Source organism: Triplophysa rosa, linkage group LG5 (assembly GCF_024868665.1).
Source record: "Triplophysa rosa linkage group LG5, Trosa_1v2, whole genome shotgun sequence".
Lineage (NCBI taxonomy): Eukaryota > Metazoa > Chordata > Actinopteri > Cypriniformes > Nemacheilidae > Triplophysa > Triplophysa rosa.
In genome coordinates, this window is record NC_079894.1 from 13,619,820 (window position 1) to 13,634,028 (window position 14,209).

Consider the following 14,209-nt stretch of genomic DNA (forward strand, 5'->3'; position numbering starts at 1 on the left):
TTTTCTCAGATTTATTGATCGACCTAATGTGTAGATTAATTTTACTAAAGTGCAATTTATATTTAAGTTTATACATTTTTTATTTGCCTTTTTTTCTGACAGTTTTTCTACGTTAATAGAGAGACTTTTATTTTGAAAATATCCTTTACACACTTTCTTCCGGTGCTAAGTAGATTCAAACCATGAATCAAACAAACATTTTCAGAGATACAATGTAGACAATGGCAATAAGGTTAAATAGTTCATGTAGATTTACCCTTTTCTGTATTGTATTTAGTTTGAATCATGGATAAATTTGTTGTTCGTGTACCAAAGGCAGATAGGGTGAAACAGGAACCAAAACAAGAGAGGAATTACAAACAAGCAACATTAGAGTCCCTGCGGGTAAGTCTTGGTATTTTTGCACTGCCCATCATACATTGACTGCATTCTTATGGAAATCCAAATATTTGTTTCAGAGAGTGGTTGTAATTGAAGATATGGAAAGGTACAAGTCAATCCTTGAACTGCCTGGCCAACCTAAAGAGAACATATTAGAAGCCTTGACTGAACTAGACAAAAAAGTGCCTTCCAAAGAAGTGCTAAAGACTACTAAAATTGGTAAGGTCCTGTATAAGCGAACATACACTCTACTTTTAGTTCTGTTAAATGGCTAATAATTTTCATTTCGTACCATTTTTATTTCTTTAGGGCACACTGTTAACAACCTTCGCAAATACTCTGAGGATGCTGAAGTCAAATTACTTGCTGGTGAAGTGTACACACATTGGAGGACCTTCATTGAGGAGCATGCAAACAAACCCTCAATAGAAGTACGCTGTGACAAGCAGACTGAAGGCTTAAGGAGTAATGCCAGGAGACTCCTTTCTGAAGCCTTGGAGTTGAAGGTATTGAAGATTTCGCTACAGGGCACATATGCAGTGCACTTGATCCTCGTATTGATATAGTCCATATAAAAATTCTGATGAATCCATTTGATTGAATGTAATGTAAGATTCTGTTTTGAGAAAAAAATGTGATATTAGTTCTTTAAAGGTCATATCAGGTTTGGCGTAGGCATATTAATATATAGTGCTGGCATTGGCCACATGGCATTTTCAGTTTTATTTTATTGACTCCATAAATGCTATAAATATCTCGCGTTCCTATTTTTTCAGATGGAGCACGGACTGGTGGAGAACATTGAGCGAGAGGTGTTTCACCAAAGTTCTCGGCTTGTTAGTGGTGCATACAGAAGAACTGTTAGGGCTCTTGTCTTTGCTCTGAAACACAAGCTGGAATTGAGAGCACAAGTCAAGGATGGAAAAATACCAGTGAATAAATTTGTAAGCAATCACAAGAAAAAATTGTGAAGAAAAGGACAATTCCAATTTGGGACAACAATACATTTTAGCCTTTTTTATTGTTCACAAACTGTGTGATTTACTCAATAACTTGGGACCATTTTTAACTTTAGACCTTGTTTAAATACAACATTTGTCTTTTTACACTTCAGTTATCAGTGTGTTTTTATTGATAGCACATATAAAACAGTACAAAAATAGAGGTTTATCCATTATACAGCCCATTAATGGCACACCTATAGGAGCACCAACCACACAACAGCAATTAACATGAGGATGACTGCAAGAACACAAATGCTGATGAATATGATGTCACTGGTCTCATGGGGTTCGCTTTCATCATCCTCATTCCTTGTGCTTGATTCTTTGGCCAGACGTGCCAGTTCATTGAGCCTGTTACGTTCCTCCACTGAGATGATGTTGACCATGGCCACCTTCCTCTGGGCATCACATTGTACCTCATATTCCTGAATATTCTGCTGTGTTCCGTCAAAGTCAATATAGAGCGAGTTCACCAGCATGGTAATGTTTTGTCGTTTCTGGAGAGGATAGATATTTAAAAACTATTTTTAAACTCAGGCCATTTGCAACGTATGTTTTTACATATGTCATTAATGAATTATATCGAAACTGGTGAAGTGTGTCTTTAATTTTATACCTGTCCAGCCGTTCCACAGTTAACGAAGCGGGCAAGAATTTTGTAGGATGTTTCGGTTAGCTGGGCAGAACAGGACGGATTTCCCAGATAAATGCCCTCACGGTCTACCTGAGGCAACGCCTGTCTGGCGATCTGAATCTGAAACTCGGTTCTAGTACAGCTTACATTGACTGGCACCACTGTGACACAACAGCAAAACACAATTAGTAATACTCCATGAACAGAATGTAAATATTTAGTCCACATCTTTTCAATTTCATTAGTTTGATAAATGAATTCAACCTAAGCCCTCACCTCCAATATAGGATGCCACAAAGCCCTTAAAGGCATAGTTCCTATCAGTGTTCAGAACAACCAACAGTTTATTTTCCTTAGAGGTCAAAGATGGAGGTTGTTCACTACCACACCAGTGACCCAACAAGGTGTCTATCTCACTGTCCCCATCATACACGGCCACAGAGTCATAATCGCACTTGTCTGTCAGACTGTTTCGATCCTCCAGCTTCAGAGAAGGGAAAAACAGCTTGATCCTGTAGCCGGCAGCTAGAGTGATAGTCCAATGACAGTTGATGTTGTTGGGGTAGATGTTTGGGTAGTGAGGGCTAGTAAAGTTCCCGCTAATGGTTTTAAAGACCTGCTGGCACTCTCCTTTCAACAGAGCAAAACTTTAAAAATATACAATTGAAATGTATGACTATGCAAAAGATCTTTTTGCAGGACAATACGTGTCTCACCTGAATAATAGTAGGCTTTAAAGCCTCTCCCCCCAATGTTGAAATCAGATTTGAAGACCACCAGCATTTGGTTTGATGTGGTGATGGTGTTGGGAGGTTTCTCATTACCACAGTAGTTTCCCAGGTGACGGTGTGTAATGGTAGGGCCATCAAAAAGAGCCACATAGTCAAAATTGCACCCCTCATTGTTTTCCAACTGGAAGTCAAGGAACACCAGGCTGACGACACTCTGATTAGACATGTGTACTGTCCAGGAGCAGTCAGCATTGTTACTGTACTCTAATGGATAGCCTGGACTTGAGATTATTCCAGAGAGACCGGTCAAAACCCCACCACACATATCTGAGATGTAAAGAGGAGGAAGATATGAACTTTTTGTGTTGTTGTTGAAGTGGAAAGCATGCCATATACTGTATAACGATAACAGACTTTATTTTGTAATGAATAGAACATTAATTTGCATTGCCACAAATGTTAAACACAAATGTAAAAATGGCATCAAAATGTAGCTGTTGAATAGAAAAACAAACCAAAAAAAAAGATGGATTTTTCCACAATTACTTAAAAAATGCTATTTTTGCATTCAAAAACCTGGTTTTAATTATACTGTTCGAACATGCGGTCATGAAGTTTAAAAATTGGAGGGAACTTGCACCAGGCATGGCCAATAAGCAACATGAGACACTAGTCTCATATTTACACAAACAATGTCAAAGTTGGTCTTGTACATATCCTTTAGAAATTTCCATTTTCTCATAGACTTCTATTCTAAGTGTATTACTGTAAAAATGTTTTTTTGTTTGTTTCTGCAGAGATGGTATCTCAGTCTTTAATGGCAAAGCTCACCTTTCCTGTAGCCCACAGAGAAGCCCTTGTGTGCAACATGGCGATCTGAATGAAAGATGATGGACATGACGTTCCAAGAGGAGCTGAACTGAGGAGGAGACACATCACCACAGAATTTCCCCAGCAGGTTTCCCTCGTCCTCTGAGATGCCATTGTAAATCTTTATGTAGTCATAAGCACAGTCTATATGGTACTCCAGCTCGAAGTGATGGAAGGTTAACAGTACTGATGATCCCTCTGCTACCACTATCAGCCAGGTGCATACTGTATTATAAGGGTACAGGCCTGGGAAATTAGGACTTGATATATTGTCATTGCTTGAAGAGAGGATTCCACCACATTTTACACCTAAACAAACATACAAATACATTGTAATAAATGAGTAATTGCGGTCCTGTTTATTCTGATGTTTGATAAATGTCAGGAAAAATGACTGGCAGTATTAAGGATATAGCAGTGCTATGAAACGAGGATGCTATCAAATTGTATAGTATTTTAATATAATGGCATTTGTGATTATGGATTCTTGGAGTTTACACTTTATAGTAAGACCAAAGTCATGAAAATGTATCAGACTAGCTGAGCTATCAGACACAATGACACAAACACAAAAATATAAATATATTGTTACTGAATTAAAAAGCTGTAAAGAACGTAAGGTGTAGTGTTACAACACGGAAAAGGCGTGCACTTTTACCCATTAGGTAGGAAACGGTCTTACCTTTCTTGGAGGTGACCTTTCCGGCAAAAAACAAAACATGAATGAAAACTGTCATCCTCCAAACCATGTTGTTCCTGTACTGTGTAGTGTTTAAGTTCCTTTGTGCATACTGATTCAGAGAGTAGGCGTGATGTTAAAGCTCTGGAAGAAAGCTCTTAATTCTGTGGCCTTTACAGAGAAATTGAATAGGTGGACTCTTTGCCTCCCCCACTAAATTTTAATGAGGACTATCAGATGCACACGGGTGGCTTGTCAAGACACTGTTTGGAGAGAATGGCATGAAAAGTTAATAGGTGTATCATGCGCATGGAACAACTGGTGTGTTTTAAGTTAGTAAGAGGAAGGAACACACTGGTGACCGCATGTATTACATGCAGCCTGCGCATGCTACTTCTGTTTTGGAGTTTAAACAGAGGCTCATGAAGTCAAGATAGAATAAAGACATTAATGCATTTAATTTAACAACGCAAATATATGACACTTTGGCCCCTTGGGATTATTATGATGGGAGGTTTTTAAAGGAAGGTTTATTTTATGGTTTATTGTGTTATTGTGTTATTAACTATGACATCTCATTCTTGTAACTTTCTATTCTTGTAATTTTTGCTTTGCTTTTCAAATTAGCTGATGCATGTTTCAGAGCTACACCTGTAATGTCCACTGATATCCAGTAGAGGGCAACAATGCACACTGTCTCTCAAAAGGCACTAACACGGAGAAAGACAGAGAGCCCACGTGACACAATCATGGCCGCCTCCTGAGTCCAACAACGATTAGCACCGTTGTTCTTTGGCTGATTGTTTGATTAATTTTTCATAACTTATTTATATATTTCGTAAAATGTTTAACGCAACAGTGCAAAGTATTAGGATATGGACTCCAAAAATAACTCAAACATGCAAATCAAAGGATTGTCTCAATGCCCTTAACATCAGCGCTCATGGGTATCGCTGCTTGTCAACCAGCTCTTGCTTACATGGTAAGGTTGTTCCGAGAAAAAAGCCTCGGGTGGTGCATGAAATTGCCGGACTGGAGCCGATCACCTATGCCGACAGGATGCACTATGTTCCCGGACTGGCAAAGCCGACGTTTCCTGAATGGGATCGTGGATGGAAGGAGCCTCGCCACTACAAGTCACCTAAACTAGAAGACATGCCGCTGCACAAAGATAAACCCTGTTATATATTCAACCAGATGACTAATGTGCTGGAAGGTATTTACATTTATTATAAATGTTTTTGTGTTGTCATTTAAAACCTAAATATTCACGACTTTTCAGATTCTTTAACTGAAATAACAATAAATAGCATTTTTAATGCTATTCAATATTATTATTATTATCATTGTTTATTGTTATCATTAGAAATGCACTGTTACTTAAACGTTAATAATTTTGTGATTTTTATTAGCTTAAATGCGAAACATTTCATTAGCATCAATTGTTATTATTACTGAATGCTGTATTGTTGAGCATTTGCTAAATAAGATTTTATTTTAATTTATATAATTCCTACCAGCAATAACAATGAATAATCTTCAATTTCTGATTTGATCTATCTCTAGGTGTTCGACAGGCTCTTTGGCTGAGCAAGTCCATCCTCATCAAAGGGTTACCTGCTCAGATTCTGAACCTGGCTCTAGATCCAGCCAATCAGATTGAGAATCAGGATGACAGAGTCCAGAACGCCATTAAAAACTCCAGACTGTGGGACACCACTGAACACCGACCACCCAGAGAAAGGTTCTGGTGGGTAACATCATTGCTGCTCCTAGTTCAGGCCATTTGTTTGGTAAAGCAAGTTGCTTGAGGAAGAAAGAGCATCTTCAGCCATTTTTTATATACTTTTGAAATTGAATCCATTATGGCACCACCTTGCTGAAAAAAATAAACCGAACCCTGCCCAAAACACATTAAACATTTTAATGGATTTACTGGTTATAATAGGAATTGTATTGGTTTAATGGAAACTATAATGGTGTCTATTTGTATGTGATGGATTGTATTGGTGGGATATTAAATCCTACTGGAATAATGCCCAAAACACAATACAAAAAGTAATTTTGTAGTGTTTAATGGAAAAGCTAATGGTTCATAATGTTTTTAGTGGAAACCATTAGAACGTCTGTGATGGTTTCTATTGGGTTTCTATGTTTTTTTCAGCAGGGCAGTGTTAACACTACATCAAAAGATCATCACTTTGGATTTTACTAAATGTACATATTAAACTCTCTACATTTATGTACTCATCAGCTTTAGTATTTTTAAACTTGATTTTTTTTATTAAATGAAATGTTTTAAATTAAATTAAAGCAATAATATTTTATAATGTTATAAAATAAAACATTTACATACTATATTATTGTTATTGGCATTAACATTGTGTTGGATGTATTCTTACCAAATAAATTCAAGAATGTATGTGTTTTATAAATACATTCATTTGTTTTTTTTTGTAGTTAAAGTGGTAGTTCACCCAAAAATGAAAATTCTGTCATCATTTACTCACCCTCTTGTCATGTCAAACCTGTATGAGTTTCTTTCAACACAACACAAAAAAAGATATTTAAAAAAATATTGTTGACCGAACAGCCATTCACATGCATTGGTTTTGTGTCCATACAATAGAAGTCAATGGCTGCCACCGCTTTTCGGTTATCAACATTCTTCAAAATATCTTCTTTTGTGTATGAAGTAAGTCATACAGGTTTGAAATGACAAGAGGGTGAGTAAATGATGACAGTATTTTCATTTCAGTAAAGCATAGTTTAGTGAATTGTAGTGTAGTGAAGCATAGTTTAGTGATGCTCCATCACTTCCATTGATGGGGAGGGCGGAGCAATTTTTAGTTCTAATCTCGTATCAACTTTGTCGTACTGTAAAATTAAGATGAGTATTTACAGTTATTATTACAAAGTATGACATGTTTATTACACTGAGAACAATGCTGCAGTGCTACCGTAAAAACGCAAAGGCTGTCCTTTTTTTCTAGGTCATAAAGAGACCCACACACAGTCCTTTCTCACCCAGTGCTTCATAATTGGCTCAACGGCTTCGATGTTAAAGGTGGCATTTGGCCCGGGCCTTGTTCCTCTGACGATGTGTTGAATTTAATGACGGTCATTAAACACAGGCCAGTCTGCCTCCCCAGCAGGGAGCAGCTCAGTAAAGCCTTTATTAATTAATTCTGCTCCTGGGAGGTCTGCCATTCATAAGAGGCTCTTTGATATCTCTCATCTCCCCAGTTAAAGTCTGCCCTTTGATGGCTGTTTTATCTCCCAGCTACTGCTGGCCCTTAACATTTTCCTTTTCGCAAAAATCCGTCGCACCACAAGCATGAAAAGGCCATATTGACATTGACACAAAATGACATTACGTTTGGGAAAAAGAGTCGTCTGGTAAAAAGAATTGAGAAGGTTCACATACTGCTTTGTCTATAAAGTTGTTTTCAAATTTGCAGTTTTGTGTGGTTTTATTTCTCTCTAGCCCTTCACTAGTGCACAACCTGCTTCATCTGTGTGACAGCCTGCATGTGACTCATCCGGAATTAGCCAAGAGGATTCTTGCTGATAAATACAGTTTAGCAGCCACATGGAGAAGAGGTGGATATATCAGGCTACATTTAGTGCACCCCAAAAGCATTTGGACACCTAAATGTCACTTAAAAAGCTTAAATTTCACTGCATTCGTTATAATATAGCAATGTCATACTAATCTTTGATAATAGGAGAGATCGTGTTTCAGGTGAGGGGTCAGAATGGGCTGCTATTGAACAGTATGTCCCCTGTGCCAGTGGCGGCTGGAGACGAGCTCATTCAGAGCACAGCAGACCAAGCTCTGGAGACCTTCTACCCTATTTCTCCCACCATTGATCTTCAGTGCACACACGTTTACCAGGAGAAAAATGACACAGGTCAGCTGTTTAACACACACCTACCGGCCAGTCACACTGACAGCAGTTTAACTTCAATAAGAATTAACATTTGAGGCAACATGGGTGATGGTATCATAGACGATGCAACAAAGTGGAGCAGATTTGAGCTTTATGCAAATGAGCATTGATGGCATAAAACATGTGCCCCTTTAGCATATCTCATTTGAAGGAATTTTCACATAATGACAATAAAGAATTGACATAGTTAAAAGTTTTTTTCTTCTCACAAGGTTTTAGAGCAGACTACCCATTCTGTCATGCACATACTCTCTTCCTTATGGAGATGGGGAACGCCCCAAAACTCTATCCAGAACAGCTCCGTGCTAAGATGTTAATGTTTGCTTTTGGGAACGCGCTGGCCAGAGCCCAAGCTCTGTATGGGGTAAGATCCTTGTGTTTAAAAAATAAATGATTATGTCTGATGATAACATTTACACTACTGGTAAAACCTTTAGGGACACTGTGAAATGTTCCTGAAATGTTCATGAGGTTAAAAAATGTGAGGATGTTTTGTAGACGATTTTTTTATTAGAACCAGGCCTGTGTTTTTGTTATTCCACAATTTTCATAAATGTACTATTATTATAAAATGTGGGGAAAATATTAATTATGAATAATTAAGTGAACATAAACATTTGGTAGTTATAGGCCCGATTTCACAGACAAGGCTTAAGGCTAGTCCCAGTCTAAAATGAATGTGTGACCTGTTTTATCTCAATATAACTTGCCCAGAAATATCTTAAAATATATCAGTGCCATTGTTTTGTCTCAAGATGCACACCAGTAATGTATTCTTCTAAGGCATTTTTATAAAAGCGACATAAATATCTTAATTCAACTAAAGTATAGTCCTGGCTTAAGCTAAGCCGTGTCTGTGAAACGGGGCCATAGTGTATGCATTTAGTACTATAGATGCTATTAACTAAATCAACTTTTATATACATTAATCATACAGTCATCTTTGCATAAGCTTGGATGTTTAGATCTGGGTTATCAAAAATTACATAAAAAAACAGATGTTTGATTTTGTCATGGACAATAAAACAATAAAGATGTAAACATTCTCTCCTTGTCCTACAGAAGGAGCCCAGAATCCTGGAGAAGCCCATTGTGGTACAGAGTGTGGCCACTAACGGCCGTCTCTTCCAGTTTGTGGTGTTCCAGCTCAACACAACTGACCTGCAGTCTGACAGCGGAGTGAAGAATCTAGCATGGGTGGAAGAGGACCAGCCTCTATATGAGTTTGCCAAAGTGCGGCCTCTGATCAAGAAGAAAGTTGTGCAGGTAACACCTCAAATTTATTGTTACATTTTACTTTCAATGTCAAAGTTGACTTGATTTAATATTACATGATAAAAATACTGTTGACATTAAATATGTCAATGTTTAATTTGGCACTTCATGCATAATTGATCTCTTGTTTGCTATTGGTTACCGTAGCAATTATTACTGGCGTTGGTCATTCTGAATTTGCTTATGGGAATCCACGTGTGAAATTTTAGAAGGCAGTGTGAAGTTTGCTGTTTTGTGTGATCTTTGGTGTTGCACGTTTACTGAACATGTTGGATTCTTTATCGTAGGTCCCTGCTGGTTTGTCAGGATATGAGCCTAACACCTTCAAGAAGTTCTTGGCGCTCTACCTGCACGGAACAGCGTAAACAGCTCGGAGGCCAGACATCTTTTCCAGAATGTCATGATGCTTGTTTCCTTATCCATCTTCCATAAATAGAAAATAAATAAGAACTGTGTATAAAACCTTTATCATTGTGACCAGAGATGACTGTTCATTTATATGCCTTGAGCTTTTGTATGGTATTATTAGCGGTGGTCATGAACAACATACGTTTTGTAAATATTTATTTGCAGAAGGAGAAATAGTTTACAATAGTTTGGTAGGAACAGAAAAATAATTTAATCATAAGAATTACACAAGTCCTTTTACTATTTCTCCTGAAGAACGTAATATACATTTGAAGGCTAAACAACATACAAGTAGTATGTGTGTAACAGGTCAAGTTTGGCTGTACAGCAATGTGACAAACTAACATTTGGAAACAAACAGAAACTTAAAAAAATACATAAATTAAACAATCATCCTTTGGGTGTCTGTGGCACATCGGTGACTAAAACCAAGCAATAAAAGTCAAAAACAAAGGAAAATTAAAACATGCAAAATATCCAGAGTTAAGCGAATGGGAGGAAAAGCAGGAGGGGAAACAGAAAAGATTACTATTGCAACATCACAATCACCCAATAAATAGCCATTTTGTCAGATTCCTATTCCAATAGATGTAAATACAGTGAACCTATCCCTTAGTTACTTCGATTATAGTCAACTTGCTTGTTTCCTTTGCTGCAGAAATCTGTAGTTTGTCTGCTCTGGTTTCCCTAGAAGTGGAAATGCTACAGATTTTCAGAATAGTCATACAGCACATGAAAATGCTTCAGAAAGGCTTCAGCAGTGAATGTCATTGTTAAATACATAAGTTAAAAAACAGTGTGACATGAAGATAGAACATTAGCTCATAGTCCATTGTAATCCCAAGTAGGAAATGAAAAAGGACAGTTGTTTATTTCCACTTCGTATTTTCATTGCTCCGTATATTCAAATCAGCTGTATACTCTGTGTGGATGGGTCACTTTTGAGAAGTCCATCACAGTATGACTTCTACTGAGGCTGTTCAAAAATGTGGTTTTAAAAAGTTGCCAATGGAATGTTACACAAGAAGCCTCTCAAGAAGCCATTTAGATAGTATTTCCTCTAAATCCAGTGTAGATGTTATCACAGTCTCCTCTCCATCCACTCTCATATAAAACAAAGGAGCATTTCTCTTCTCTGCTCTCATCCTGTGTGGGCTTCTTTAAGGAACCAGGGCAAAGCTTCAGCCTGCTATTTTAAACTACAGAATACAAAAATATGAACTTAAATGACTATGCCAGACAGGGCGCCCATCTCAAACAGGTCCTTCGCGTATAAACAGAGTCCTTTTTGACTGTGTTGAAATGAGAAGCATTCACCTCAACCAGAGCTGGTTTAAGATTGGTTCACATGAATGTGAGAAACTAAACTTAGACCTCACTCTGGTTCGTGATGTTGGGTTGTTGGTCCCTGGTCGTAAAGACGCCTGCTTTAATGTCTTGGAATTGATGCACATCTCATCATCACACACTCATTGTCATTGTTGGCGAGTACTGAAGGAATAAAGAAAGGCGCATTAGGAGACATTCACCACAACTGCCTTGAAAGGGCAATTTAACAAAAAAACATAAAAAAAACATTCAACATTTTGTTGCCGCTTACATTTTCATTTTGGAAAGAGTGAAGAAAGCTTCCACCCAGTTCACTGTCGTCTCGTGGAGTTCCTGGTGGGTTACTCATGCCGCTTAGATTATTAGGGGAATTCTGTAATGCAGACAGTCTTTAATCTCAGGTGTATAAATTAACATGTTCAGACATGAGCAGTCTTGTTTTGCTAGTTTTTACAGATTTTCAACAAAAACGACGGGTTTAAGTAATTACTTTAATAATACCTTTGGGATTCCATCTATGTCTCCTGAACCTGTGAGAAAATGAGTCAAAATGTAAGATAAATTGCAGTACTGCAGATCAGATGGGATTCAATTAGTTGAATTTCAATGGTAAAAACCCAGTGATTGAAATAATTTTCTTGTTGCTATAGAGAACCGAGTTTTACCTAATGAGCCATTCATGTGATGAGGCTCCAGTGCTCCCATTGGACCGTCTGACCCGGGGCCCATAGGAAACTACAGACAATACATAAGAGAAAAGGAGACCACGTCAGCTTCAGAGCGATATCAAGTACATAATGAAGGAAAACCACATTAGTGTAACTTACACCGGATCTGCTCCCTCCAGGTACTGAGTTTATCAGTGTGTAGAGATTCTCACCAGAGTTAGTGGAGTCTGTGAAAACAGAAGAGCCGTGATGATTTATCACATACACTGGGGTCCTAAGACCTCTAGTCAAATATTATTTTGGACTTTTCTAATTGAATTAAAGGGATAATTCAACCAAAAATTTAAATTCTGTCATCTTTTACTCACCCTCAGATTGTTCCAAATCTATGAATTTCTTTGTTCTGCTGAGATTTTAATAACCAAACAGATCTCATCCACCATTTACTGCAGTAGGTAGAATAAATACCATGGGAGTCAATGGGGGATGAGAACTGTTTGGTTACTGACATTCTTCCAAATATCTTCCTTTGTGTTTAGCAGAACAAAGACATTTATACAGGTTTGGAACAATCTGAGGGTAAGTAAAGAATTTTCATTTTTGGGTGAACTATCCCTTTAAACATCATTACTGATTAAACTGTAACTGTGTAAAATACAATGATTTTATGTAACATATATCATGCGTGAATTGATAGTTATGAATTCATTTATTTGTTACACAGTCACCATACTTAAAGTCTGGGATTTCAAAATCTGAAATAAACAGAACAGTACACTTTTGGAATATTGAAATGCTAAGGGGTCTAACACTTAGTACGAACGAATTAAAGGGATAGTTCACCCAAAAATAAAAAATCTCATCATTTACTCATCTTCAATTCATTCAAAGCCTGTTTATGACTCTTCTGTGGAACACAAAGAAGATATTTTGAGAAATGTCTCTGTGGTTTTGTATCCATACAATGGAAGTCAGTGGGGTCCTATGTTATTTGGTTACCAACATTCTACAAAATATCTTCTTTTGTGTTCTGCAGAGGAATGAAAGTCATACTGGCTTGGAATGACATGAAGGTGAATAAATGATACAATAATTTTCATTTTGGGGTGAACTATCCCTTTAAGAGTCACTAATGTCAATGAAGCACACAAAGAGGCTTTTTCCTCCATGCTGAGATAACGTTTCTCAACAGGTTTTGCAAAACCTGTGGAGCCCACACGAGTTTGAATGCACTTTAGAACCCACTCTATATTCAAAAGGGCTTCTGACCACTGAGACTATTCAAAACCATGCAAAATCACATTATTTTGACTGTTAAGTCTAAGACAGCGATGCAGCAGCTTATGTAGTAATTTGGCTAATTGCATAAAACGCAGGGTTGTTCTGAGAGAGGATCTCATATTCTCTGAACCAGCAACAGCTCTGACAGAGATGTAAAGAGCTCTTACCTGCTGGACTGGGCATGATTGGTGTTCCTGGAGGACAGCCACTTCCTCCTGCTGCTAATTGAGGTCCCTGTGGAAGCAGGAACGTATTTATGGTACGTAAATCAGTATACCCAAAATATAAAACTGCTAGTAACATCAGATCTTACCACATAGCTTCCTGGGGATGAGGAACTGTATGGCATCTGTGAAAACAAGTGTTACAGAAATCATTTTCAGGCAAGAAATCCTGGAGTTGAGTTGATCAAAGTGCAGTTTCTTACTGTGTTTCCATTATTAGGATTAGGCCACTGTCTGCCCACTCCTGCTCCCCTGCAGAGAAAAACATAGCAATGTCTGAGTTTTAATTTAGAACATCAAATAAATCTCAGGTATGTGAGCTCAGACAGAATGAGATGTCCAAGATTCTAAAGTTGAAAAACAACCACCGACTTTTCATCATCGATCTTGGCTGCTCTGTCCATCTGAATTCACCAGCAATCAAAGTCTACATGTGCTTTTTCTCATAAAACTCTTTAAAGCGAGACAGAATAGAAGGATTTATTCCTGAAGTGATTGCTCACAGTTACCTCCTTTTGTCAACTATAACAAGACTCGCTCAAGCAAGCCTTGAAAACCTCAAAGCTCACCTGCATGTTTTTTTGTCTGTGGAACACAAAATAAGCTTTACAAAACAGTTTTTTCAAAACCGACTAAAAATTGTCCATACAACTCATCTGCCTTTTGAAGTCTGGATGCAAACTTAGGCTAAACAAGACTTTGACATAACTGAAGTTTTTAAGTAAATCATTTTTTCAACTAATACACGTTGGTTGCTACGACACAGAATATC

At 37.6% G+C, this 14,209-nt stretch overlaps 4 protein-coding genes across 8 annotated transcripts in view; 2 read left to right on the plus strand and 2 right to left on the minus strand.

Annotated features, from left to right (window-relative positions):
* The first annotated feature begins 164 nt into the window (after nt 1-164).
* On the plus strand, nt 165-3,629 carry tceanc2 (transcription elongation factor A (SII) N-terminal and central domain containing 2). 2 transcript variants are annotated; one of them, XM_057334535.1, is made up of 5 exons: nt 165-384; nt 459-600; nt 691-887; nt 1,158-1,325; nt 3,548-3,629. In XM_057334535.1, the coding sequence occupies exons 1-5, from the start codon at nt 286-288 to the stop codon at nt 3,566-3,568; spliced, it is 627 nt and encodes a 208-aa protein (XP_057190518.1). In that variant the 5' UTR covers nt 165-285; the 3' UTR covers nt 3,569-3,629. The 2 variants fall into 2 exon arrangements, with proteins under 2 accessions (XP_057190518.1, XP_057190517.1); XM_057334534.1 differs by lacking the exon at nt 3,548-3,629 and having other exon boundaries at nt 1,158-1,412.
* On the minus strand, nt 1,565-4,699 carry cdcp2 (CUB domain containing protein 2). Its single transcript, XM_057334533.1, has 6 exons — nt 4,303-4,699; nt 3,582-3,929; nt 2,736-3,077; nt 2,296-2,649; nt 2,002-2,180; nt 1,565-1,882 (listed from the first exon to the last, which is right to left on the minus strand). Exons 1-6 carry the CDS (start codon nt 4,367-4,369, stop codon nt 1,580-1,582), a joined length of 1,593 nt encoding a protein of 530 aa, XP_057190516.1. The 5' UTR covers nt 4,370-4,699; the 3' UTR covers nt 1,565-1,579.
* A 319-nt stretch (nt 4,700-5,018) lies between these two features.
* On the plus strand, nt 5,019-9,993 carry mrpl37 (mitochondrial ribosomal protein L37). The gene is made up of 7 exons (XM_057334212.1): nt 5,019-5,515; nt 5,866-6,049; nt 7,787-7,902; nt 8,028-8,213; nt 8,465-8,616; nt 9,315-9,518; nt 9,815-9,993. Exons 1-7 carry the CDS (start codon nt 5,143-5,145, stop codon nt 9,890-9,892), a joined length of 1,293 nt encoding a protein of 430 aa, XP_057190195.1. The 5' UTR covers nt 5,019-5,142; the 3' UTR covers nt 9,893-9,993.
* Nucleotides 9,994-10,076: 83 nt separating this feature from the next.
* Nucleotides 10,077-14,209, minus strand: part of ssbp3a (single stranded DNA binding protein 3a) — a 34,843-nt gene continuing 30,710 nt past the window's right edge. For 3 of the 4 annotated variants that reach the window (XM_057334217.1, XM_057334214.1, XM_057334213.1), the window contains 8 exons: nt 13,641-13,689; nt 13,527-13,562; nt 13,381-13,447; nt 12,092-12,159; nt 11,930-11,999; nt 11,766-11,794; nt 11,536-11,637; nt 10,077-11,426 (listed from right to left, as the gene is read on the minus strand). In XM_057334217.1, coding sequence (XP_057190200.1) covers nt 11,397-11,426; nt 11,536-11,637; nt 11,766-11,794; nt 11,930-11,999; nt 12,092-12,159; nt 13,381-13,447; nt 13,527-13,562; nt 13,641-13,689 — 451 coding nt within the window. In that variant the 3' untranslated portion in view covers nt 10,077-11,396. The remainder of the gene's footprint in view (nt 11,427-11,535; nt 11,638-11,765; nt 11,795-11,929; nt 12,000-12,091; nt 12,160-13,380; nt 13,448-13,526; nt 13,563-13,640; nt 13,690-14,209) is intronic. The other variant, XM_057334216.1, reaches the window with a different exon arrangement.

Bases quoted from the DNA above. Each gene is read 5' to 3' on its own strand.
- tceanc2 (XM_057334534.1), top strand. From the start codon at position 286: ATGGATAAATTTGTTGTTCGTGTACCAAAGGCAGATAGGGTGAAACAG. The intron at 601-690 runs GTAAGGTCCTGT...TTATTTCTTTAG, and splicing joins GCTAAAGACTACTAAAATTG to GGCACACTGTTAACAACCTT. The intron at 888-1,157 runs GTATTGAAGATT...CTATTTTTTCAG, and splicing joins CTGAAGCCTTGGAGTTGAAG to ATGGAGCACGGACTGGTGGA.
- cdcp2 (XM_057334533.1), bottom strand. From the start codon at position 4,369: ATGGTTTGGAGGATGACAGTTTTCATTCATGTTTTGTTTTTTGCCGGA. The intron at 3,078-3,581 runs GTGAGCTTTGCC...TTTACATCTCAG, and splicing joins CTCTGTGGGCTACAGGAAAG to ATATGTGTGGTGGGGTTTTG. The intron at 2,181-2,295 runs GTGAGGGCTTAG...GTTGTGTCACAG, and splicing joins TGTGGCATCCTATATTGGAG to TGGTGCCAGTCAATGTAAGC.
- mrpl37 (XM_057334212.1), top strand. From the start codon at position 5,143: ATGTTTAACGCAACAGTGCAAAGTATTAGGATATGGACTCCAAAAATA. The intron at 8,214-8,464 runs GTCAGCTGTTTA...TCTTCTCACAAG, and splicing joins CCAGGAGAAAAATGACACAG to GTTTTAGAGCAGACTACCCA. The intron at 8,617-9,314 runs GTAAGATCCTTG...CTTGTCCTACAG, and splicing joins GAGCCCAAGCTCTGTATGGG to AAGGAGCCCAGAATCCTGGA.